At 36.3% G+C, this 26,147-nt stretch overlaps 3 protein-coding genes across 4 annotated transcripts; 2 read left to right on the forward strand and 1 right to left on the reverse strand.

Annotated features, from left to right (window-relative positions):
- Positions 1–449: 449 nt before the first annotated feature.
- LOC132176374 (tRNA dimethylallyltransferase 9) lies at positions 450–14,829 on the forward strand. Of its 2 annotated transcripts, none has more exons than XM_059588565.1 (12): positions 450–799; positions 1,948–2,001; positions 3,123–3,165; positions 3,367–3,475; positions 5,761–5,959; positions 6,311–6,533; positions 8,661–8,758; positions 9,365–9,459; positions 10,019–10,094; positions 13,880–14,019; positions 14,096–14,239; positions 14,350–14,829. In XM_059588565.1, exons 1-11 carry the CDS (start codon positions 545–547, stop codon positions 14,157–14,159), a joined length of 1,356 nt encoding a protein of 451 aa, XP_059444548.1. In that variant the 5' UTR covers positions 450–544; the 3' UTR covers positions 14,160–14,239; positions 14,350–14,829. The 2 variants fall into 2 exon arrangements, with proteins under 2 accessions (XP_059444548.1, XP_059444549.1); XM_059588566.1 differs by having other exon boundaries at positions 8,664–8,758.
- A 932-nt stretch (positions 14,830–15,761) lies between these two features.
- LOC132175157 (malate dehydrogenase, mitochondrial) lies at positions 15,762–19,509 on the forward strand. The gene is made up of 7 exons (XM_059587002.1): positions 15,762–16,120; positions 16,641–16,814; positions 17,124–17,292; positions 17,659–17,720; positions 17,885–18,006; positions 18,581–18,698; positions 19,058–19,509. The coding sequence occupies exons 1-7, from the start codon at positions 15,866–15,868 to the stop codon at positions 19,196–19,198; spliced, it is 1,041 nt and encodes a 346-aa protein (XP_059442985.1). The 5' UTR covers positions 15,762–15,865; the 3' UTR covers positions 19,199–19,509.
- A 1,767-nt stretch (positions 19,510–21,276) lies between these two features.
- LOC132175351 (transcription factor GTE3, chloroplastic-like) lies at positions 21,277–25,228 on the reverse strand. Its single transcript, XM_059587271.1, has 5 exons — positions 23,290–25,228; positions 23,154–23,199; positions 22,923–23,036; positions 22,717–22,793; positions 21,277–21,640 (listed from the first exon to the last, which is right to left on the reverse strand). The coding sequence occupies exons 1-4, from the start codon at positions 24,820–24,822 to the stop codon at positions 22,738–22,740; spliced, it is 1,749 nt and encodes a 582-aa protein (XP_059443254.1). The 5' UTR covers positions 24,823–25,228; the 3' UTR covers positions 21,277–21,640; positions 22,717–22,737.
- Between the last annotated feature and the right edge of the window lie 919 nt (positions 25,229–26,147).

The raw sequence follows: 26,147 nt of genomic DNA on the forward strand, positions 1-26,147 counted from the left end.
GGAAGGACAACATAAAAATGGAAGACTTGGGGTGCTGGTCTTGTTGAAAGCGTTAATACTGTAGGTGGCAGAGATGCAACAATAATAGTGGACTTGGGGTGTTGGAGAGATAACAGAAAAATAGAGGACTTGGGGTGCTGGTCTTTTTGAAAGTGTTAATACTGTATATTGACACGTGTTAAGTTTTTAGGTGCGCTAACGTGAATTTCCGTCAAATTTTGGACGAAAGTTAGACGGAGGTACCATCTCTGTCTTTTTGTATGCCCGAGGTACCTGTGATAAAAACTAAACCCTAATAAGGGCCAAAAAATACTGTTGTTAAGCCATAAGGGGCAAAAAGGTATTTAACAAGGTATTTAACCTTAAAAAATAAAGAAAATTATAGTCCGTAGCATTCATACCTTATCAACGCATCCAAACATTGGGATGCAGAAATATCCATACGCAAACATCTAAAACCTCATCAAAACCTCTGAAAGAAGCGGTAATACAAAATACCAGCAAACCAACACTGACAGTGTGAAAGTTGTCTCCACAAACCAAAATGCTGAGTGGAGCGTGTGGCCTCCGCGCGTGTTGCCTACGGCTTCCGTACTCGCTGGAGAGGCCCCTCCTCCGGGCCGCTACATTGCGATTCAGGCACCGCCGGCGCGTGTTTTCCACCGCCCGTGCAGCTTCCGGCGCGAAAAAGCAGAAGGTGATTGTGATATCTGGGCCAACCGGCGCCGGGAAGACCCGGCTCGCTATAGAGCTCGCCAAGCGGCTCAATGGAGAAATCATCAGCGCCGATTCTGTCCAGGTTTGGAAAGAGTTTGTTTTCAAAAAGTTTATTTGTTCCCCGTTTGGCTGTTTGTTTGCGGAGAAAATGGGGGAGAAAAGAAAGTAAGTATAGGAAATTGATAATTTAATATTTTGTTTGGTTACTGAGATAATTGCTGAGTGCCAGTAATTGTTTTGGGTTAATTTTTTTTTTTGTTTTGTTTTTTTTTTTGTTTTGAAGGATGTTTTGGTTTTCCAAGAAGTTAAATTGATTTAGTGCGTGTTTGATTGTTGAGAATTTTAAATCTCGAGAGATATTGATTATTGAGAGTTTAAAATCACACCGAGTTAGAATTTCTGAACTTGACAGTATTGTTATGCGGATATGTTTAGAATTAGAATATATATCATATTTTAGGCAACATTGCTTTTAAAAATATAAACTTTGATGATATCAAATAGTTTTTGTAAATACTCATTTAGTAGCTATGACATTATTAATGACTGTTATGGATATTTTTTGAAAAGAGAAGAATGCCCGTGAACATTGATAAACAAATTTTGAGATGAAACACAAAACCTTTTTATTTCTTATTTTTTATTTTTTATTTATTTTTATCCCTAAAGTTAACTCTACGTATTTTTTTTTATTTTTTATTATTTTTTTTAATTTTGGGAAAAAATTGAATTTAAGTGTCACATTAGTAATTCTTACAAAAACAAGATATGTGAGAACTAGACATTTCCTAACTTAAAGGTGGGACTCACAATCCTCTCATTTCATGGAAATTGGGATGTTCATGGGAATTTTAATTATCAGTAACTTCACTAAATGAACAACTAAACTTTCATGAATTCTTGAAAATTAATTCCACTCTTGATTTCCTGTATAAGGAACACACCCTAATGTATGCTAATAAAATGTGAATGATGAATCCTTTGTTTGCTTCTTGACAAAAATGTAGGAAAGGAAAGGAAAATAATTTAATATTTTCCTTGTTTACATAGGCATGCTAAAGCTACTTTGGTTGCCATGAAATTGTAAGACGGAAAGAATTTGAGATTGTGCTATTTAGAAATCTATTTGAAAGTATTGCCTAAATTGGCATTTGCCTTTCCTTTATGCTTAATCAATGGTGGAATTTCTTCCGTACTGAATTATTCAATTGAATATGCCTTGTACTACAGGTATATCGAGGTCTTGATATTGGATCTGCGAAGCCTTCTCCGAGTGATAGACAGGTGCTTGATTAAGATAAGAAACATATTCAGTATTTGCTTCTACTATCAAATTCACATTTTTATATGGTGGAAGAATTTGCTCTTCTGCTTACTGTTTCAATATAATTTTTTTTGATAAGTAATAATCAGTCTTATTAAAAACGTAAGGCTCCCAAAAGTACACTAGGAGTATACAATAGGATCACCTAACTAGAAAGGGAAACTGTTTCAATATAATTATATATGATTGTATGGCTCCTTGATGTGCCATGATGTTTTTGGAAGTTCTTTAACCTATATCCGAAATTGTTAGCCATAGCATATTCCATTAGGTTGAATAGCCTCTGCAAGAATGTGTTGACTTTTATATCAGCCGCATCTGCTCATCTAATGCTGCTTTCACTAATTGAATTATATGTGTCATCTTGAGACCGTTTGTCTAGATTTGTAAATACTAGATGAGATTATCAGCTGTGAATGTCATGCTGTGGTGTCAGTGGCTTCTGTATTTCCATATCTGTCATTCCGCATTTTGCTCACGACCTATGTTTCAATTTTAGTTCTTGATGAATTTAACCCCACAGAAAACAAAATTTGAGAGACGTTTTGACAAATTTCTCTGCTGAAATGGGCTAAAGGAACATGAAAAGATTATAAAGGGTGGAACCTTTAAAGTGAAACTATCTTGCTGGAGATTTAGTGCATGCATACTACTATAGTCATTGCAATGATAACAATGTGCAATCAATGATGAAAGCCGATATCTGTGACATTTCAGAAAGTTAGTCCTATATTGGGAAGATAAATTGTCCATATTGAGTGAGTAGATTATAAAGTCCAACATTAGTTCTTTATTAAGTGAGACCGAGCTTTATAAGTGATTCTAGGAACCTCCAATTTTAACTCGACCTAGCCATTTTGGAGTGATAACGCAGATGTGGTCTGCTTTCTTGGGTCGTTACATATGTCATATATTCTCTTGCCTAGCTTGTCATTTAGTAACTGAATTTGACTACCACATTTCATTTTTGTTGCCATAATTTTACAATCCTTGGGTACTTTAGTTTTCTCCTTTTTCTTAAAGCATATTACTTATTAAGAAAATAATTTTTAATTTTTTAAAATTTATCTTTTTTTTCTAGGAGATACCACATCATCTTGTTGACATATTGCATCCATATGAAGGTATGTTGGGATCGGCTCTTTTCAACTAGACATATATCATAATGTTCATATGATGTAAGATTTGGAGGCTATGATACAAAAGTGGCTCCTACTAGTAATTTTGATTTTTTAATTGCTAGGTATTTGAACATTTCTTTCTTTCTTTATTTTTTTAATTTTTTTTTTCTGGGCCTTTTAACATTTCTTTTCTCCATATTTTAGATTATTCTGTTGGGAAATTCTTTGAGGATGCAAGGCAGGCTACAAGATGTATTCTTGACAGTGGCCGCGTTCCAATAGTTGCTGGAGGTACTGGATTGTACTTGCGGTGGTATGTTCCCATGAATCCTTTTGTAGGATGATCTTTATAAGAACTGTTTCTTCTATTTCAACTGAAACCTTGAATGGATACCCAAAGTGTTGTTGAGCATGCCATCATAAATTAATACCATTGTTGATATGATATTGGCACAAGGGAATAACTTGTTTAAAATTAATTACAATTTGTCTCAAGTCTCTCTGGGACTGTTAGAGGTTTCTGTGGCCATCTATACCTTATGTGCTTAATTGGAAGCATCAGAGAATTTCGCTCTTTGTAAATTTCTGAGAACTTAAAAAAAAAAGTGATGGATACTTTTACTGTGGTAAAAATTTTCTAGTCCCTATTTGTTGTTATCTCCTGCAATATGTGTGGATAAAATATCTCATGAAGCAAATGTCACTAGTTTGAATCTCCCCTTCACCCTCCATCTGCATGGGGACAAAAGTTACTTATCAAAAAAAAAAAAAAAGTGGAGAAAAATGAACTAATATGTCCTGTTTTTCTGCCATTCAAACCACGTGGTATGGCTTGGAAGCCGGCAAAACAAAACATCAGTAGAAACACAAATTATGTGGGAGCATAAGAAAATTATCAAAAACTTAATGGCACCATATGGCTGATGGTCTAAAGGTGAACAAAAAATCAAATTGTTCAACATGGTTATTAGTACTTGAAGTTCAGAACATTAGCTTTATCTCTACACAAATAGGGTTGTGGGTGAGCTGGAAGGTCAAGAGGGGTGTCGTAACATTTTGGAAGTTTGGAGGTTGGCTCTTTAATGTTTAATGTGGTGTATTTGGAGAGATCGGAATGGACAGAGCCTTGAAGATGGAGAGACTTCAGTAATAGAGCTGAAAAAGATTATATTCAACTCTATTTACACATGGATAGCAGCAGCACATAATAGTTTTTTTTTTATTCCTTTCTTTCTAGTTTTTATGATTTTTTGAATTGTTGTTCTTCTTGTTCTCCTGAATAGGGGGTTCTCTTGTATACTTTTTGTGTACTAGGGTTATGCCTCTTTGCGCTTTTCAAATGAGATTATTTTAGTTATAGAAAAAGGAAGAACAATACATTTGTCTCTAACCAAATAGCATTTAGCTACCTAAGGTAGACTGTTAGCACGCAGGGAGAAAATACATTTTTTTCCTCCCTCAAATTCCCTGCTACTAAAGTAATTTACAATTGAAAAAATTACAATGAGCTGTAGCTCATGGCACCTCCTCCCCATAAGAGTTGGATGGTGGGTGAGGGGTGTGCGTAACTTACTAATCAAAATATTTATAATTAAAATATCTTGTTTATTGAAAAATAATGTAGTTACAAGAGCCTCAAAGTAGAAGGATGATTAGCAATCGTATTATATGTACTGTACATTATAAACAGATTCTAAATTAAATGTGAAATATGCTTATATGTACTGTCCATTGGGCCGACGTTTTTAGTGTGCCTCAATTTTCTACCGTGTCTCAATTTTTATTTTTATGTTCTTCTTTCTGCCTTTACTGGGGCCTTTCTTTGTATACTTCCTGTGTACTAGGGTTGCACCCCTCTGCGCTTTTCAATGAATCACTTATTTATAAAAAAAAAAATATAAAAAAGAAAAAGAAAATTTGTAATATACTATATTTCTGAATGCTAAATATGATGTCTAATTTCTAAATGCTAATCAGTAAAGGTAATTTAACTTTGTTATGCCTTCAGTTGTTGCTAGTATGACCATGTATGATGCATTAGCAACAATTACTCAGTGAAGCAGTTTCTGCTCTTCACAAGCAAGGGGGAGAGAGCAGAGAATAAAGAAAGAATAATTAAAGGTTGGATGTTACTATGTTTTGTCAATGAGTCGTACATCTTAAGCCCAGGAAAGCATTGCAGATGTGGTCTGGAATGTCTCATACTTTTGTGCTAAAAACATATCATGGATATTTATCTCAGGAACAATTGGAAAGATTACTATCTACAACTGCCTGCAGCCAAACGCAGTGCAAAAGTGGCACAGTATCTATGTGAAGGAATTTCATAAGGTTTCATTAATGTTAACAGCCCTGGATGAGCAGCTAAAGTTCATGAAAGTTTTGATCTTTATTTGTTATATTTAATACTACAATGTTTGATTGCACATGAAATAATGCTGATGCTAGTTAGTTGTTGGGGGAAAATAGTTGTATGTGCATTCCTGTCGTAGATATTTCATGATGTTGTTGTAATTTTAAATCTTTACATTATTGTATGCCTGCTTTTATGGTACGTAAATGCCTTTTTTTTTTTATTATATATATTTCAAAAATAAGGTTCATGTATGGAAAGCCAGACGTTCCAAAAGCTTCTTGTGACATTGCCTCCGAAGTATATTCAGAATTAGCGGATTTACAGAGAGATGAAGACTGGGATGCAGCAGTGCAGTTGGTGGTCAAAGCAGGTGACCCAAAGGCCCAATTTATAGCTGTCAATGATTGGTATCGGTTACGGCGTAGCCTTGAGATTATCAAGGTTAGTTTGTTATGTTTTTTGGGTTTATTTCTGAACATTGGACTACCTCTCTCTCTCTCTCTCTCTCTCAAACACAAAAACAAACAAAAAGCTGCACAATGGTCATAAATTTTTTTCCACAAAAGCTACAGAAGTAAGGTTCTGTTCAGAAGGCTTATTTTCTTTTTGTTGTAAGCTTTAGCACCTAAATTTTTATTGGTTATTTGTCATAATCTAATCCTACAAAGATAATCTTTTACATATTTAGATAGTATACTTAGGATTTTCTTTAATTAAATTAATAAAATACTTTGGGACAAGTTCATTACCACATATGTTCATAATTTATCAATATTTCCTTTGGAATGGCAGTCTAGTGGATCACCTCCATCTGCTTTTCGGGTACCATATGATTCTTTCAGGGAACAATGCAGTAGTGTAATAGACAGCTCTCATGATGTCAACTCTTCCGCTGATGCACTCAAGGAAAATGAATCAAAGGATTTGGATTATGACTTTATTTGTTTTTTCCTCTCTACCCAAAGAGTTGATCTCTACAAATCAATTGACTATCGGTGTGAAGATATGCTTTCAGGTAGATCATGCTACGGAAACACCACTATCTTTTTAGTTTTCTGCCACTTAAAAATATCAAATTCTTTGAAGTATACATCCAGTCTATACATTTAAGTTGTCGTGATGATTATTTCTGAAAAGTTGACTATAAAATGTTGTCAACCCCTCCCCAACCCACACACACACATATATGGGCATAGGACTTTGAGATCATCCCCGTTTCTTCATTAAAACTTACATGAGATTTTCAGTTTCATGGCAACCAAATTTTTGACTCAATCATGTTGGCACCTGCTTGATAATCAAGGACAATCCCCTTTCACCTTTTTCTTTTGGGCTTTTGTTGGCACCCTGATATCATGCCTGTCAAATTAGAATAAGTGAAAATGGCCAGTCATGTTGAGATTTGAGTGTTTCTTAAGATTGGCTTTATGCCTAAGCATCGATGCATTTTACTCTCAATTTCTTCGAAATTGTTTCATATGCAATGAGACAACACTATGCATGAGCTAGTTTTAAGAGATTCATTGTCAACTTCTTTATGGGCTTGGGCTTTAACATATCTCTACGGTCCGACCAAATTAGAAAAAAAAACATTTCTCTTTGGACAAGGCTAGAAAGCTTTTAGTGTCACACTGGTATAATGACAAAACATATTGTGTTGTAAGTTTGTTTCTCATCTTAAAACCCAGTCTCTTTTTCTGTATCTTAAAGTTTTCTTAATTTACTACCATTATGTAACTCTTAAGAACAAATTTCTTGTGCTAGCCCAGTCCCATTCAATAGATCTGTGCCAATTTCTCATATCATTACTTTTGGGAAGCGGTGTGGAGCATGGCATCAAGGGCATGAGATTATTTGATTGTCTTCTCCTAGACCTGCTCTGGTACCTTTGGCGAATGAGTTGGGGGAAGGGAAGATCAGGGTCAGATTTTAAAGGAGGTGCCTGCATATGAGTCAATTGGAGTTGAGTAGAATAACGATTTGTTTGCCTTGTGTGGGGATATGAATAATCCTCCTTTGGCAGCAGTGAATGTCCCTGGGGAGGAGGTTAAGGGAAGTAATCCGATAACATGTCATTTGCTTGCTGTGGTTGAAGACGTGGATAGAATATGTTTAAGTCTTTCCAAAAGACGCAAGTTTGAAGTGAAGTCTTATTATCAAAGGTTAAGCATTCTTACTGGATCTCCTTTTCCTTGGAAGAGTATTTGGAGAGTCAAAGGCTTCTTCGATGGTGGCTTTTTGGTGTTGACCGTAGCATTAGGGAAAATATTGAATTTGGATAACGTGAGAAAGAGGAATGTTGTGGTAGTGGAGTGGTGTTGTATGTGCAAAAAGAGTGGGGAGTCCATTGATCACATTTTGATTCATTGTGAAGTAAAAGATTGATTGGGTTATGCCTAGAAGAGTGAGAGAATTGTTGGTGAGTTGGGGAGATCAGGTAGGTGTGGTAACATTTTCAAAGTTTAGAGGTTGACTCTATTATGTTTAATGTGGTGTATTTGGAGGGAGTAGAATGCTTGAAGCTTTGAAGATATTTAAGACTTTAGTGGTAGAGCTGAAAAGGAATATGTTCAACGCTTGCTTTTTTCTAGTTTTTCCAATTTTTTAAACTTTTTTTCATCTTTTTCTCCTGATTAGGGAGTTCTTTTGTATACTTCTTGTGTGTTGGTGTTGCACCCCTCTGCGCCTTTTAATGAGATTGAATTACTTATAAAAAAAAATTAATACATCGAGTAAGAATTTCTCAAGAGGATTATAGGTTCTATATTTTCCCTCGTAATACAAAAATAACGATTTTATTGAAAGGAAAAGAGGCAAAAGCTTATCCATCTTATGTTTATTTTACTCGCAATTCATTGATTTATTTTTTGTAGTCCCACATTCTTGTAGATGTTTATTATGGTATTGTTATGGATTTTATACTTTTTTTTTACCCTTCACTCCTATATGAATGCAAATAAGAGTTATATTGATCAACGATAATCTGATATTAACGGATATTTTCTTATGAATGATTTCGAGTATATGCAAGGAAATACTTTGATAGCCACTACAGTATATAAAACTTTTCTTGAAATATTAGCTTTTTACTGTATGGTTCAACTCTAGAGCTGTATTCATTTTGAATGGTTGGTTTTGCCAGTAGGAAACGACGGGATTTTGTCTGAGGCCAGATGGCTTCTTGATACAGGTCTTCTACCGAATTCAAATTCTGCAACTCGTGCAATCGGTTACAGACAAGTATACCTTTCATATTTTCTTCTTCTATTCTTTCTGTTGATCATATTTACTAATTTGCTAGCAGCAGTGCTTGTCCTAATAATTTGTTTTTATTCTGGAATTGGGTTATCCAACTAACCTTTTTCTTCAAAAGCCGAATTTTGATATGATTCATAAAGGAAGAAGGCCCATCACTTTACACTTGGGCTTGTTGCTCGTGTGTGTTATAATCAATTATGTCCAAACACCTTCGCAGAGTCTTTTTGGGTATCTCTTGAAATCCATGACCTTCTCGTTGCTGTATGTATCAAAAGAAAATAAAAACAACTTTCTCATTGCTGAATATTTGATTCATTGAATTTTTGTTACTTCCAAGCTCTAGACATTTGTTTCCTCTTCACCTATTCTGCGTTGAATGTTGTTACTACATTTTTTAACCTTACAACCATGACTTCTTATTGCCATTCTGGATAAAGTAGTATTTGAACCTTTAAATGATGCTATCTTGCCTACTTCGTCCTTGACTTCGCTCTAATTTATTTTTCCAACTGATTTTGGCTTGTTTTGGTTTTAAGTGGTTTATTCTATTTTAAGATTCATTTGGTTTGTATGATTTACTAATTTCAGGCAATGGAGTACTTATCACATTGTAGGGAGCAAGGAGGTAGCAGTTCTCCTGGAGAATTTTTCGCTTTTTTATCTGACTTTCAGAAAGCATCTAGGTAACGTGTTTCAATCTTTATCGCTATAATTATATGACTCATATATTAGGGTCCTGTGCATCCAAGTAAGGAGGTATTTTGTTATGTATTTGAGATTTTGATAGTTTTCCTGATCTGTAAAACAGTAAAAGTGAAAATGGCATGATATCCCTCACATGTAAACATAAATATTTTATTGTATCATCTAATTCTGTTCTTCTATGTTACACATAATGAAAATCCGTGGGCATTGTAAGTGTTGGAAGTGAATTAATATTGAAACACTCTTGCATTTTGATTTCTTTATTTTTTGACTAGCTAAGTTCATTTGTTTATTTCATTTTGATAAAATAAATAAGTTCCTATCTTGGCCTCTTAAAAGTAATTGCTTGATTGTTGTAGCTTAAACTTTATTACCCTGTCTAATGTATCACATATCCAGCTAGTTGTACATAACTTTATTTTTTTGGTACAAAACTTGATGCTGTATGTTGTGCTTTTCAGTAATCCTACGATTTTTGAGTTTGTGATGCTCTTAACCATTATATATTAATCCAGCAATTGTAAATTTGTTGTGCAGAAATTTTGCAAAAAGGCAATTGACATGGTTTCGTAATGAGAGTATATATCACTGGCTTGATGCTTCTAAGCCTCTGGTATGTCACTTGCATTCTTTCCTTGTTCCTAATCTGCCTTAACTACTTTTCTTCTTTTGGTGTATTAATTCATTCAGTCGTCTACGTTATCTCGCTAAATGCATATTTATTTGGCAAAATTCAACATGTGATTACATGGGTATTGCCGTATTGGTGTAGTTTAGGATGAATGTATTCATTTCTGCATTTGTGTCTAGAACTGGTTATGAAGAGGCATATTTCTGATCAACATGGAAATCATATACTATGTCATCAAGATCCAAAATTTGAGTACAATTCTTAATGATGGAGTTTAGCTTGATAGAGAAATAAAATATAGAAGGGCCACATCTCTTCTTCCCACTTACTTTGGAAATACTTGCTGATGCACATAGCATGGGCTGGGGTGTTTCATTCGGCAGATTTCTTTATATTGTATTTTTTTTTATGCATTATGACCATTTAAAAAATCTTAACTAACATGCACATACCATGGTGCATCATAATAATTTGTGCTTAGCTACATATATTAATAATAAAATATAAGATAACATTAAGGAATACCATATTTCCATGTGCTTTTCTCATATCCTAGAATGACAATGGCAATATTTCAGATTATTGTATTTTAGATTGCTTTAGTTGTTTCAACAGAAACGCTGAAAATTGGTAAACTGTACAACCATTTCTCCATTTCATTCAAATTATTCTATTCATAAGCAGCACATAATTTTATATTTATTACAAACCTGTAGTAACCAATGGCAAAAACTAAAAACATCCATGGTTTCCCGGAAGAACCCAATTTCATTTGGTTGCGAAACTGGAAAAAAGCAGCAGTTTTTTGCAAACCTTGCTCATAATGTAGGTCCCACTTTGATCAAGAGCACACTTTCCAATCTTCCTACTTATTTATTATCCCTCTTCCCTTTACCTGCTTCTGTGGCCAAGTGAATAGAGAAGCTCCAACGTGATTTTCTTTGGGGTGGCTTAAACGAATAATTCAAGTATCACTTGGTTAGTTGGGATAAGGTATGCTCTCCCGTCTATAAAGGTGGCTTAGGGATTAGGAAGTTGAGAGTTTTCAATCAAGCCTTATTAGGGAAGTGGCTATGGCGTTACGCGTACAAGAGAGAGGCTTGGTGGAGAATTGTGGTGCATGCCAAGTTTGGTTCTGCATGGGGTGGATGGCATTCCGTTGACAATCCCGGGTCTCATGGGGTGGGTCTTTGGAGGCATATTAGGAGAGGGTGGCGAGTGTTTTCTAAATATATTAAATTCGACCCAGGAGACGGATCTCAAATCAGATTTTGGGATGATGTTTGGTGCGCGGAAATGATTCTTAAGGAAGCTTATCTAGGCCTATATAACATAGCTAATGCAAAAGATGCATCCATTGCTGATAATTTGGAGTTTATGGGTGGAACTCGTCAATGGAATGTTACCTTCCTTCGATCGATCCATGATTGGGAATTGGAAGTGCTAGCCTCGTTCTATACTACGTTATGTTCTCACAAGTGGAGTAGGGGAGGGGTGGACAAAATTTGGTGGATCCCATCAAGAAAAGGGAAGTTCGATGTTAGATCATTCTACAATATCCTGGTAAGCAAAGAAGCGAGTCCTTTTCCTTGGAAGAGCATATGGCGCACCAAGACACCTTCGAGAGTGGCTTTCTTTACTTGGACGGCGGTGTTAGGGAAGGTTCTCACAATTGATAATCTCAGAAAAAAGGAATATTATCGTGATCAATAGATGTTGCTTGTGCAAAATTGATGGGGAGACTATTGATCATCTCTTCCTTCACTGTGAGATTGCTCGTTCCTTATGGTAGGCCATCTTTAGTTGTTTTGGGTTGTATTGGGTCATGCCTAGGAAGGTGGCGGACTTGTTTGCTTGTTGGTAGGCTGGAGGTTGCTCTAGGTGTGCTGTTGTTTGGAAAATGGTCCCTCTATGCATTATGTGGTGCCTTTGGCTAGAAAGGAACGAAAGATGCTTTGAGGATTCAGAGAGATCATTGGAGGAACTCACGGCCTTCTTTTTCCATACGCTTTACACTTGGACAACTGTTTGGCTTGCTCCTATAGTTATTAGCTATCTTAATTTTCTTGTTCTTTTCTCTTCTTCTGGCTAGTCGTTTCCCTTGTATACCCCCTGTGTACTAGGGTTGCGCCCCTCTGCGCTTTTGATATAAACATTACTTATCAAAAAAAAAAAAAATGTAGGTCCCACTTTTATAGCATATTTGGCCAAAGAAGCATGGGACAGATTGCAGTTCTTACCTTCTAGGGACTCCATGGACAAAAATCTGCTTTCATTATATTGGCAATGAGATTGGTTTATTACTTATAAAAAAAAAAAAAAAAAAAAAAATTAGAGTATCAAATTTTCCAAATTTGAGTTCGGAGTTTGCGATCATTTTAAGCCCGAGACCTCCATCCATTTTTTGGTTAAATAAATAATAAAAATGATGTAAAAAAAGAATCATTCCCCTCCTATAAAAATTGAAAAAGGAAAGAGGAGAGAGAGAAACCATACCAGCCATGGGTGGTTGGGACCTAGCCACAACAGTGATTGGGTTAACAGGCCACGACCTTGGTTGAGTGAGAACCCAGCCACTGTGGTTAGGTCCAGCTATGACGCTATTGGGTCATACCCAGTGGCTGGGTAACCCAGCCACCCATGGTTACATATGACTGGGCATGACTCAACTTCTTTTTCCTTCTCTTTTTTCTCTTTTATTTTTTCAATTTTTTGATAGGAAGGCATGATTGTATTTTCATATTATTTTTGTTATTATTTGATGAAAAATTAGAGAAAGGTGTTGGAAGGGTCTCGGATTTGTAAAATTGGAAAAACACTAAAGCTCAAAACCATGAAAAGCAGAAGGAGGTCCTATCAATATTTTCTAATCTTTTTCAGCTGTGAGTTCGAAGTTTGAAGCAAGATTCTTCTTGATACAAATCCTATGAAGGAAGTCTTCCGACGATGGTCAAAGGCTTATTATTCATTACTACTATTAATTACAGTGTTTTTATATTACTAGTAATTTGTTTTCACGTAACAGGCTATCAGCTTATGCGGCATAAACTGCATTATAGTTAAATCTGAAATCTAGATTTTTTTTGAAAAATTTTGGATGCAAGAAACATGTAATCATCAAATTTATTATTGATCTTCAGTTGATTTGCGGCAAATAAATTTGCTAGTTTGGCAGCCTTTTTTGCTCTTGGTTGGTGTACAGCTTATATCATCTTTTTTAGCAGTGAGAGTGACTTTTCAGAAGCATGCCATGGGTTTTCCTGATCAATCGTTTTAATTTTCTTCTTCTTCTTCTTCTCTCTCTCTCTCTCTTTTCGATCCTATGAGATTTTCGACAATGAAAAAGAATCCTCATTTTGATTATCATGGGTTGATACGGCAAACTATTCTTTCGTGAAGGATTTGATTCAAATTGGTTTTGATTAAAAGGTTATGTGTGGTGCATTGAACTATTATGACCCTCTAATTTTTTTCTCTGGAGTTCTGGTCTTGGGACAATAATGCAAAAGCATTATTCATTGATATGATTTGTGACAAGATATCAAGATGTCATAGGTTAACTTGTTTTGTTTTCTAATTAAGTAGTAAGTAGTCTTTCTTGCTTCAATTACGGTTGTGAATGCATAAGTTTTTAAGAGACTGATAAATGTGAGCTTTGTATTTTGGCACCAAAGTGTAAATGATTATATGCATATAAGGTCCTTAAAGTTGTTGCTCAAATTCTCTTCTTACCTTATTCTGATCTGCATGAGGGACAATTTTTGCAGGAACAAGTGCTGAATTTCATTTATGACTCATACCATGACGACAGTGGAGTTTTGGTGGTGCCTGAAGCACTAAGAATGAAGAAAGATCTTTCTGGCCGCCGAGAAACTGCCGAACTTAAGGCCTACCGCACAAGAAATAGGTACGAACCTGTTATACTCAATATTATGCTGTGTTGTTTATTGTAAAGAGCTAAAAGCTTTTCTTTAACTGTGAAGGCATTTTGTCAGTCGTCAAGATTGTTCTGATATTTTAGACTGGATAAGGAGAACCCAAGGATGAAGCAATGAAGTTCATCTATTCACTCACTTGAACTAAAGCTCATTTTGACTTTAATCGGAATGAGACAAATTTTAATCTCTGTAAGCTTTTCTTCTATAGTTTTTTCAACGGTCTAAATTTAATTTCACCTTCTCTTTTTCTATCCTTATAAGCTTTGATGAAGGCCTTTGAGCATTTATCTTCTTGGCAGTGGCTCGTCGACTCCAGCTAATCGTCACTTGAGAGAGAGGCTGGGGGTGGGCATTTTGTCACTCGTTTTTCTTTTAGAGAGAGATGGGCGGATTGAAGAGGAGAAAGGCTGCCGGAATGTTTTTGGATTAGTGGTAATGTTTTCTGATGCAACATATGCCGCTAAATTCTTGCATGGTATTCTTTGTCCTGACACAAAAACTTGTTGCTGAATGATATTATCGATAAGATAACTCTATCCATAGTAAGATGATGGTTGTATTAAATTAACCTTTTGGTCATTATAATCTAGCTAATTGTCTTGGTTTTTGGAATTCTGGGTGACTGTTTCCCCGGAAGACTGATGGTTAGTTAAGAACTTTCAATTGCACCATCTCTGTGGGTTATCCTCCTACCCAAGAGGAATATTCTGTGGTAATTTAACACTACTTTTCCTCCTGTGTGAGATTGAAATATTTAATTGAAGGAAGAGATTAATTATGGAGATATAGTTTGAAATTAATGTCTTTACTATGATGCTATGTTAAATTATTATTTATCTCAAAAATTTTAATTAATATAAAAAAATGAATTTAATTAATTAGACATCATTTTTTCAATTATGGGTGTAGAGAAATGGATGTAAGGAAATGAGAGTATCATTATTTATATAGGCAAAATATTGACATTAAGCATTTCTCTTTAAAAAATAATATCTACTTACGAAATAATACCTACTTACGACTGGGAGAATACCTAGCATTTTTCATATATATATATATATAAAATTTAAGTATGAATATTCATAATTTTGTCAAGACTAATAAAACTCGTAATTTAAGGATGAAGAAACCAATTCAACCTTTAGCTGTATAATAAAAAGACTTTTCTCTAAGAGGCATGGTTTTTTTTTTTTTCAAAAATTATTTGGTTAATTCTTCAACAGTTAAGACATTTGGAAAGGATTAAATTCTACACGACTACACGTCACCTTTTAAACGATTTGAAATAACTAAAATGACCCATGAGAACGTGAATGGTTTTAAAATAATCAATAGTTTAATTTTATTTATTTATTTTTTAAATGTATAGTTTTGTCCCTAGAAATGTCCGGTAAGTTTTAATTTAATCTTTAGATTATAAAAAGCTTCAACTTTGTCAATATATATATATATAATTTTTTTTTTTATATGTCTATACAAAGAAAGGAGAGAAGAGAGAATCGAACTAATAACCTTCGCTTCATAAGACGAGTAATAAAATAAATTGTATTTTGAATAATAAAATAAACATTCTTCCGGGAGATGCTCTAAACAACTCAAAGCAGACATATCCTACGTTTCAAAGACAGAAATTGGCAGTAATTACAGAAATTACCATCCAATACTTTTAAGTTTTACCCCCCAACTTTCCTGTAATAAAAATGCAGTGGACGGACTTCTCGAGGCGCTGAACTCTGAACTCACACACCACTTGTTCCCTTCAAAACTCACTCATTTCTCTTTCCTTTTCTCGCTGCCTCCGCTTTCTTCCCAAAAATGAGGCCTTCCATGTTCAGATCCGTGAAGTCCGCCGTAGCGAGAAGCTCCTCGGCCCACGTCGCTCGACGTGGCTACTCCTCCGAATCCGTCCCGGAGCGCAAGGTCGCCGTTCTCGGCGCCGCCGGGGGTATCGGGCAGCCACTGGCTTTGCTGATGAAGCTCAACCCTCTGGTCTCCAGGCTCTCCCTTTACGATATCGCTGGGACCCCCGGTGTTGCCGCCGATGTCAGCCACATCAACACCAGATCTGAGGTCCTCGCCGCACGCACCCCTCTTTCACTCTCTCTCTTAGGGTTTTCGGTGATGCTTGTCTTTGATTTTTCTTTCCATTTCTAGGGTTTTGCTGCTAGCTCAGGTTTGATAAGACTTGCATCTAGGGTTTTTCTGTGGTCCAGGCCAAAACTGGACATTAAGTTAGGCTGATCTTGACTGTTGAAGCGATAATCAACGGTGGAGATACTATGTATAATCGTGGATACCTTAATGTGTCTATTTGTGATTTTCTTTCTTGCTTTTTTTTTTTACTGAACTCAAGTACTTGATTTTTCATTATTCGTTCTTTTCTTTCTAATTTTAATTAGGTCTTCAATTTTATTTTAAAATTCTTCGTGTTACCCGAAAAAGGAAAAAAAAAAAATTGGATTACCGATTCTTTCTGTCTCCATCTCTTTTAATTTTTTTTTTTTTTGAATTTCTCAGATTGATAATTTTTAATGGTCTATGTTTGTGGATTTAACTGAATGAGTTGTTTGTGTATATTGTGTTGATATAGGTGGCCGGGTATATGGGTGACGACCAGCTGGGAAAAGCTTTGGAGGGATCAGATGTTGTTATCATCCCTGCTGGCGTGCCCAGAAAGCCCGGTATGACCCGTGACGATCTCTTCAACATTAATGCCGGTATCGTCAAATCTCTCTGCGCTGCCATCGCCAAGTACTGCCCTAATGTGAGTAACTGTCTATGTTTTTCTAAGCATCGTTGGAAATTGATTAAATTGAATTGGCCATTTCAAAGGAAATGTTTGGGGTTTAAATTTAATCTCTTTCTATGTTTGACTTTTAAGTTTTGTAAATGTCAATGCTATTGTAAAACAACCTTAAGTGAAATGTTATGTAGACTGTAATGGCTTCGTATTCTAGAAGGCAATGGAACACTTCCCTAAGTAATTTTAACCATTTTTGGCCTCCTTCTTGTGGGTTTTTTTTTGTAAAATGTCTTTTATATGATTGTTTGCTGAATTGATTTGTGGGAGCAGGCCATCGTTAATATGATAAGCAACCCTGTGAACTCAACAGTCCCCATTGCTGCTGAGGTTTTCAAGAAAGCAGGAATATATGATGAGAAGAGGTTGTTTGGTGTGACTACCCTTGATGTGGTTAGGGCTAAGACATTCTATGCTGGAAAGGCGAACCTGAATGTTGCAGGTATGGCTGGTGTCTTATTACTGGAAACTAGTTCTTGTAGTTCGTTGTAACTCTCTGTTTGGTTGCTAAAAGATTAAATTTAACGAGAGGATGAAAAAGGGGTTGATCATATTTCTGTTTTGTTTTCTAAAGAATTATAACTCATTTCGAACTGGGCAAGATGCTTACTTCATGCTCAGTTGAGTTGAGGATTTGATTTTCTACTGGGTTTTAAAAATGATATTTGTAGTTTAACAGCTGAATTTTTGTTTTTAACTTGTTGCCCTTAAATTTTTCCCTACCAACAAACGTGCCACAATGTATAAGAAAAAATATATGTTATAGGCAGTTTCCATGTTGACACGAGTCTTGTGCATTTGTTTGCAGAGGTTAACGTACCAGTTGTTGGTGGCCACGCTGGCATAACCATTCTCCCACTGTTTTCTCAAGTACTTTCTTTGCTCCTCAACCTCCCTCATGGTCCATCATATTGAATTGTATTACCATTGTTTTTTTTTTTTTTATGTTTTTTATGTTTTTTTTCATGTAAAATCTGGTTTGCTTCCATCTTGTTGATGGAGGCTTTGCTAATTCTGATTTCTTTGTTTGATAGGCCACACCGAAAGCCAATTTTTCAGATGAAGATATCAAGGCTCTTACAAAGAGAACTCAAGAGGGAGGGACAGAAGTTGTGGAAGCAAAGGCTGGGAAGGGATCTGCAACATTGTCAATGGCGTAAGTCTTGGTTTATACCAATCCAATTTGTATTTTCTGTAGATATTTTGATACTGTTGTTTGTTTGACACCATCAGGTTCCTTCGTGGAGCAAAATTTTGGCCAGTTTTGATAGTAATATGAAAGGAATGTGTTGATACATATACGGTGTATTTTGTTTGTAGCAATGGACAGAATTCCCATCTATGGATTGACTTGACAGTAAGGAATACATGCATGATAAATGGGAAAATAATGGGCAAAAAATTTTCTAGTCTTAACTTTTATATCAGTTTGGGTACCATATTCATTGATGGCTAATTTGAAATGTGTTCAATTACATCTTTTTAATGGATGAATGAATGCAAGCATTTGGATTTTGCTTTTAGGAACTGTCTGGAACTTTTGAGAACTTTGCTTAAAAGAGTTCATTTGGCTAGATTAGATGTATTCTGTCCCACTTGTCTTTCTCAATCCTTCCATTATTTCCTCATTTTGTAACTCCAATCTCCTATGCCTGTTAGTTTCACAGCAGCTGTGGAAAAAAATGAAACTGCTATATTTTTATCTGGACTAATTACCTTGTTTATTATAGCTATGCTGGAGCCATATTTGCCGACGCTTGCCTGAAGGGACTTAATGGTGTTCCAGATGTAGTGGAATGTTCATATGTTCAATCAAGTGTCACTGACCTTCCTTTCTTTGCTTCTAAGGTGATTGACCTGAACTTATATACTATTTGTTAGAGCAATAGTACTGTTCGTGCTGATTACTAATGCTTTGTTGATTTTTTTTTTTTGGGTGGGGTTATGCTTTTGTAATGATCTGGTCAAACTTTAGACTGGAGACAGCTTCATTTTACTCAGAATTTATGAAGGCTACCATTTTTCGAATGGCGTTACTTTTGCGTGAATGCGAGAATTCCTTTGATAAAAATGCATTCACATGTACATTTTAATATTTTATTGTCAGCGTAGTTTTGATGCATATCTTGGCCAATTGATAGTAGAAACAGTGCGGATATCTTTTGGTTTTACTGGTTATTTGTACTAACCTTTTTCCTATTTTTCAGGTGAGGCTTGGAAAGAATGGTGTAGAGGAGATTTTGGGGCTAGGTCCTCTCTCTGACTTTGAAAAGGAAAGTTTGGAAACCCTGAAACCTGAACTCTTGTCATCTATAGAGAAGGGAATCAAGTTTGCCAACCAGAGTTAGATGACTATATTACATATGGGTGGCTGGCGTGGATGATGCTAGCTCCTTGAGAAAGCTGCACCAAATTTTGCTTCTTGGTTTCTTTATCAGTATTGTGCTTGTTGATGCTAGTGGCACCGGCTTTTTGCTATTTTATCAGGCTTTTCATAAAGCAAAAGATTCCATCAATAATTCCCTGTGGCATTCCTAGGGAGGGATAGCTGTGATTCTGAACTTTGTCCAAGTAGTTGGTCATAATTTATTCATCTGACTCATTATTACTTGATCACCTATTGGGTGGATTAATGCGATGATCTGTAGATTGTTACCTATTTTGCTTTTCAGTGGCTAAGATTTATTTTTAAAATCAGATTGTAACTAGAAAAAAAAGAAAAAAGAAAATGCAACGGGTCTAACAAAGCGATTTAAAGTTGCTATTTTTAGGGCAATATCTTGAAATTATTATATATGTATAGCGATTTAAAGGGGGTAATTATGCTTCAAGACGAATAATGCGACAAGTCTCTCTTGAGTCTTTTAAAAAATGATGTGACTATTAAAATTACTAATAGGTTTGTGATTGATTATTATTAAATTTTGATCAAATGATGATTTTAATAGTTCTCGGAGGGATATAAGAAAAACTTTTAGAAATTACTTCTTAAAAACTGCCTGCCAGAATACTTGCATGCTACTTCGGATTGGATCTACAATAATTAGTTGTCTGTTTTGGGTAACTATTGTGGGAGGTCTCATACTGAACAGGTAAGTGGCTGGGCAGGTGGGTGAGATTTATTTGGAATTTCACAATTTAGGCAGTTAATTGTTGTAAGTCTTAATCTCTTGTCGCTTTTATTTTACTGAGTTAATGTGGCTCTATATATATATATGCAAGGAGTCAATATTTTTTTTTTTTATTTTTTATTTTTTTATATTTGATTCATCTCATTTTATAAATTAACTATTAGATTTGTGAACTTATGTGAACTTCACATAAGTCAATAGTAGACTTTACAAATTTAATAGTTGATTTATTAAATTTATAGAAGAATATGAGTCAAATATGGAGAACTTATTGGTTCTTAGCATATATATATATGAAAAATGTTAGATGCTTTTTTGATGTCTTCTTAGTCTTGGGTGGATATTATTTTATAAAAAAAATAAAAAAGAAAGTAGCACTTATTTTTCTCACTTAGTTTTTAAAAAATAATATCCACCTAAGATTATTAAGAAGACAAAAACACAAGAATATTTACTCTTTCTCCCCCAATTCCCCCAATTATGCTGTTCTCTTCGACAGTCTCCCATTCACCCATTTCTGAAAGCAAAATCACCGGAATCGAAAAGCCATGGAGCAATCTCAGCATCTTCAGTAAGTATTACGATTTTAAGCAACAACAAAAACGGGCAACAAGAGGAGAAAGAAGACTAGGCGAAAAGAATAGAAGGCATTGTGAGAATTGTTTGGATTCGTACAATCATATGAATGAAAATAAATTTTGAAAGAGAATTATTTATACGGGAGAGAAGATGATTTCCATGACTTGTATTATGAGTTAATATTCAAAGTTCACCAAAGACTAATACAAGACTTCCAAATTTCTTATGGTGCCGGCCTTTCTAATTCAAACTAGTGAAAAGCTCAAGGAATACGTTAAAAGAGCTCACTCATATATTTCTTCTCTTGAATTGGTAGAGTGAAGGCCGAATTGGGGGAATGGGGGAGGAGAAAAACATCTTCCCTGTTTTCGTCTTTTTCAGTTTTGTCATTATCTTATTAGAGCGCACAAAAAACTTAATTTGTGCTATATCCTAATAGAAGTTATTACCTTTAATATATGAGCATTTGTGGGCATAAATGTATGCTCAATTATTGACCAATACATATCTGTATAAACTCGGCTCAATTTAGTTAACGATCGTATAAACTTTGCTCGATTTGTTAGCTTGTTGGATATATATATATATATACTAAAATATTAGCTAATTAGTTAATATAATACTTAATATACAAATATAGAGTAATGCTATATACCACACCACTATCATATTATGCTGACATGATACTATCAATCTGCCTTTTAGATCAGCCATGGTTAAAAGAAAAAATAAAAAATTTAAATGACCAACAATGTTGACGCAAATGCTTACAGGACAAACAGGAAACCCTAGCATCAGCATTCTCAAATCAGGGTGACTAGCGGTTGGTGGCAATGAACATTTGTTACAAAAAAAACAAAAAAAGGTTCCTGTCATTAGGGTATTTACTTTATCATACAAAATGCTGCAAAAACAGTTGTAAGCACTATAAATATTCCGAACAGAAAACATTTTACAGAGCAACCGAAAAGCAAAGCACCTTGAATGGTTTTACACCAAACCATATCCCACTCAAAATCAGCATCTCAAATCTTCAGTTGTCACAGTTGCAGATCAACCTACATCTCCCACCTTTAACAACTGCAGCAAAATAAGTGAGCCTATCAACTTTGGCTTCATTATCTCGTAACTGGACCATACACACTCCCACATGCGAGTGTGTGTTCATGGGCAAAGTATACACACAAAAGCACACAGAGACCCACACACAGACACACACAAACACTATCAGTCATCCTTCTATAACAAGAATCAATCTGAAAACTGTGTTACCATGAAAGCCTACATGGCATAAGTTGGAAATAGAATCTGGAAAGGGAATTCTCCAAAATATCTGCATCTCTTTTGAAACTATTACCGATTAGTTAACTTATATTGATAAATTCATATAAATCACAAATAATGACAAATTAATTTTTTTTTTTTAAAAAAAACCACTTCAGTTCTCAAATCAATTCAACTATTTTTTTCCCCATTCCATCTATTTAAAGTCATACTAGCTCTTGCCTCCCTAATTACCATATCATTTTTCTTTATTTCTACCACATGTTATTCTAAGCCTCCCACTTTTCACTCCATCAACTTCAATTAAATCACTTTCTCTTACCAGTTCATTGATTGTTTCCGTTTCACGACTAACCATCTTAAACAACTCTCCTTCATCTTTTTCTCAACAGTGGCAACCCGTAACTTTGAATGGATGACTTCATTCCTTATCTTATCTTTCCTAATATTCCCACTCATCCATATTAATATTCTCATTTCAAGTACGCTCAGTTTATGAACAGGTTTCAGACTCAAAGGAGCTTTTATAATCCAGCTGCAACTGAACAATCGGCATAGAACATGGGCTTTACATAACGACACAGCATGTTACTACCACCTTACAATGTTTGGGGCACACTTTAAAAGATATTCAATAATGAAGCGGGTGAGATGGACTCAACCGTTGAGTCTTAGGGGTGAAAGACATAGGGAAATTATGTCACCAACCTATCGTGCTTTCGCACTTTTTGGGTTACATAATTTCCCAAATGTATAATACAAAGCTTGAATGGCAATGTTATTACAAGTCACATATATAAAAGGATACCAATGAATTTCAATAACTAAGATAATGCTATATGTATACAAAAGAAAAAGATAATGCTTCCAACCTCAAATGGATCCTCTTAAGTTTATGGTAAATGCTCCGCATCTGATCCAGAAACAGAGCGACTATCACTGTCAGAATCTGAAAGCAAAATAATAGAGAATAATAGAGTAGATTAATTAACCTACATACGGACTTAGATGGTGCTACAATCAAACACATGCAAACATACTATTTAGCAGCCATTAATTGGAACTATTTAGTATTTACCACTTGAAGAGGATCCAGAGCCGCTGCTAGAACCACTGGAACTACTCGATCCACTCACGTTATCACCTTGCTTTTTTCCTTGAACTGGGGTGAATTTGGTAGCATTGTTTTCAGCTAGCCAAAATCCAACAGGTTTCCAAATAATATCACCACATAATTAGATTTTCCTCAGAACCCAAGGATGAGCTCAAACCAAAGAACCACCAATCCTTTTGAATTCAAGAATTTTACCTGGTTCATTTTCTTTTGGTGCCTCGGCAATGGCTGGAGCCACATTCTGCAAGATGATTACATGAATTTAGCCAACAACATTTTCATGTAGAAAAGAACGTGAGAGACTGAAATAATAAGTAATTCATGGTCTTACTGTCTCCTGGGTAGCATGGTCGGTTTCTGCCTCTGAATGAGGAGCAAGTTCAGCTTTTCTCTTATTCTTGCTCAAACTCTTCTTGTAATTGGTCACAAATCTATCTAGTTCCCAAAGTGTTTCTGGATCAACACTTCCCATGTCCACTTCAATCTCATCATCTTGTTGAAAAATCCCAGGATTCCTCCTCCTAATTATCTGGACAATATTATCTAGTTTCTCCGAAGGCAAACTCTGAAGGTTTAAGCTGAGCCTCTGCTTCTCCTCGTAAGTCATGTCCCTTTTATCAGGATCCCTAGCTTTTGGTTTCTTCGGAAGGGGGGTCCTACCCAGCTGACTAGAGCTAGCAGCTTTCATTTTGGGTTCCACAGGCATTGTCATAGATTCTGCTCTATCCAAAGTCCTCATTTCCACTGGTGGTGGAGGAGCAGGAGCAGGAGCTGGAGCTGGAGCCGGAGCTCGAGCTAGCATTGGAGCCTTTCTTGATGTGGGTGTTGACAAAGCTGCATCACGAGCCATTTCAACTCTCCTAGTACGCTTAAACTCGGCCTCTATGGGCTTCCACTGGTCCTCAAATATCTTGGACAGCTGCTCAGCCATGAAGTGAACATCCTGCCCTTTCGGATTATACAACATGGCATTACTAAATGCACGTCTTACATCCTCTGCAAACTCCCTCGGCGACTTATACCAATTCTTGTTCAGCCTAGTCTTCACCGTTCCCAAATCCATAGGGTGCTTTATAATGGTATAGTAATCGTGAAGTCCGAGACCCTTCACATCCACTGGCTTATTAAACACCCAACCAAACTTATGCTTCATCAACTTGACCAGCAAATCACCACAACTCTTGAACACCGGACTCGAATGCCAATCCTTATCAACTCTGAATCCCTTTTCAAGCCCATCATCCCTCTTCCCTCCATTGGATTTCAACTTCTTTTTACTCTCCTTCCCTGAAACCAAATCCGAATTCTTATAATACTGCTTTTCCTTGGGCGCCCTCTTCTCTTTCTCCACTAATTCACCAACCCATTGATCCTTAGTCTCCGCCACAGCCCGAAACGGCTTCGAATTCGAACCCACCTCCGAATTTACCCTCATTGCACTCCCAACCCTATCAACCGCATCTTCAAGCTTCTTCATTAGGCCCCTCACTTGGTCAAGCTCACTCACTAGCTTCCTCCTAAGCTCTCTAACCTCACTCTTCGGCCTCGAACTCACGCTAATCCTAACCCGGTCCTGGAACCTCGAATAACCCGGCAAGTCATTCCCATTGGCGAGCTCACGGCCGCCCTGTGCGACCGGCTGCGGGCGATTGAGGCTAGACGAATCGTCGGAAGCCACCTCATCGAAACTCCGCGGCGGCTGAGAGTTGTTGTCTTCGGTGGTGGTGGTGGCTAGGGTTTGGGAGGACACATTGTTGGAATTCTTGGATTTCTTGTGGTGCTTCCGGGAATAGACGTGGTTGCTCTCCTCCCACCTGCGCTTCTTCTCTCTCGCTTCGTCACCGCCTAGTAGCCCTGAAGCCATACATGTAAACGAGCTCCCAAAAACCCTAATTTGAACGAAAACCCTGGAAACCGAAACGATTTAAAGGTAATATCTTTAGTTTTTTTTTTGACTAAGGAGAAGTCCAGAAACAAAAACCCTATCTTGATGGAGGATTTTAAAACCCCAGGATTTAGGGGTTAGGGGGAATTTGGAATGTAGGGCATTAGGGTTTTTGGAGGGGAAGGCGGAGGAAATTTAGGGTTTTGGGCCGCAGAGAAAGGAAGTAATCGAATCAGGTTTTGAATTTGTTGGGGTAGAGGAACCCTAGACGGCTGGACTGGAGCGAAATCGGTGATCCTAGCTCTGCTCGCTCTCTGTGAGAGTTGCTCTTGGAGAGTGAGGTTGGGAGGAGACGCGCTAGAGGGCGAGTGTTGGGAGGGAAGCAGCCAAGTCAGCGCCACGTCAGTAGCACCCGCACGTGGGCTTAATGCGGACATGTCGCTAGATGTTTAAGAGGATGGACATCTCCGATCCGGTGATTCCGGTCGGTTTACTGTAGATTCATGGGTTAGGATTATTACATTTACTCATTCATTAAATATAATGAGCAAGGTTTAGAAATTGAAATTTAATTTGACTGACTCATTAATATATGACTTTTCACGTGTTGAGAACAAGTAGTAAAAATTTGGAGTTAATTGGAGTTGGTTTCATGGTCCAATTAAAATAACAATGAAAATTGTAACAAAAAATTTCAAGTCTTAAAACCCAAGTCAAATGGACTCAAAAGATTTCATGCCATGCATCAAAACATTCATCTCAAAGAGATCTACATGCTCATAGAATTCAGTGACAAACGGAGGTTGGGAAGAGGTCAAGATGGCTTGAAAAAAAATTTGACTTGCAAGTAGGGTGACGTGAACCCTAATGTTATACTATAGAGCCACTTGCGAGACGCTAGTCTGGCGTCCTCACAAGTGAGGGGCTTGACAACGGGTCCTTCTCCTTTAACAAAAAGTCTTTAAATTTATTGTATTCCAACCCATTTACATCTTGAAACAACATCGACTCCCTCACAAAATGAGTTGTGTGTTAGACCAAATCACAAGAGTTATTTAGCCATACAATTTCGTAATACAAAAAGTTGTCATCTTGCCGAAGTTGATCTACACTTTCAGCATGCTAAACAACATATTAAACAAAGTAAACTTAAACAATATGAAATGGAGACTAGAGTTTCTTATTTTACCCGTTGGTGGTGTGGAATCTCCTTCCATATCCTCAAAGCACCATAAAAATGGTTTCTCTCTTCCCTCCTCTTTCTCTCCTTCTTGACTGCTAGTTGGACAAAGAAATCCGTCTTC

This window comes from Corylus avellana, chromosome ca3, assembly GCF_901000735.1.
Source record: "Corylus avellana chromosome ca3, CavTom2PMs-1.0".
NCBI classification, from domain to species: domain Eukaryota; kingdom Viridiplantae; phylum Streptophyta; class Magnoliopsida; order Fagales; family Betulaceae; genus Corylus; species Corylus avellana.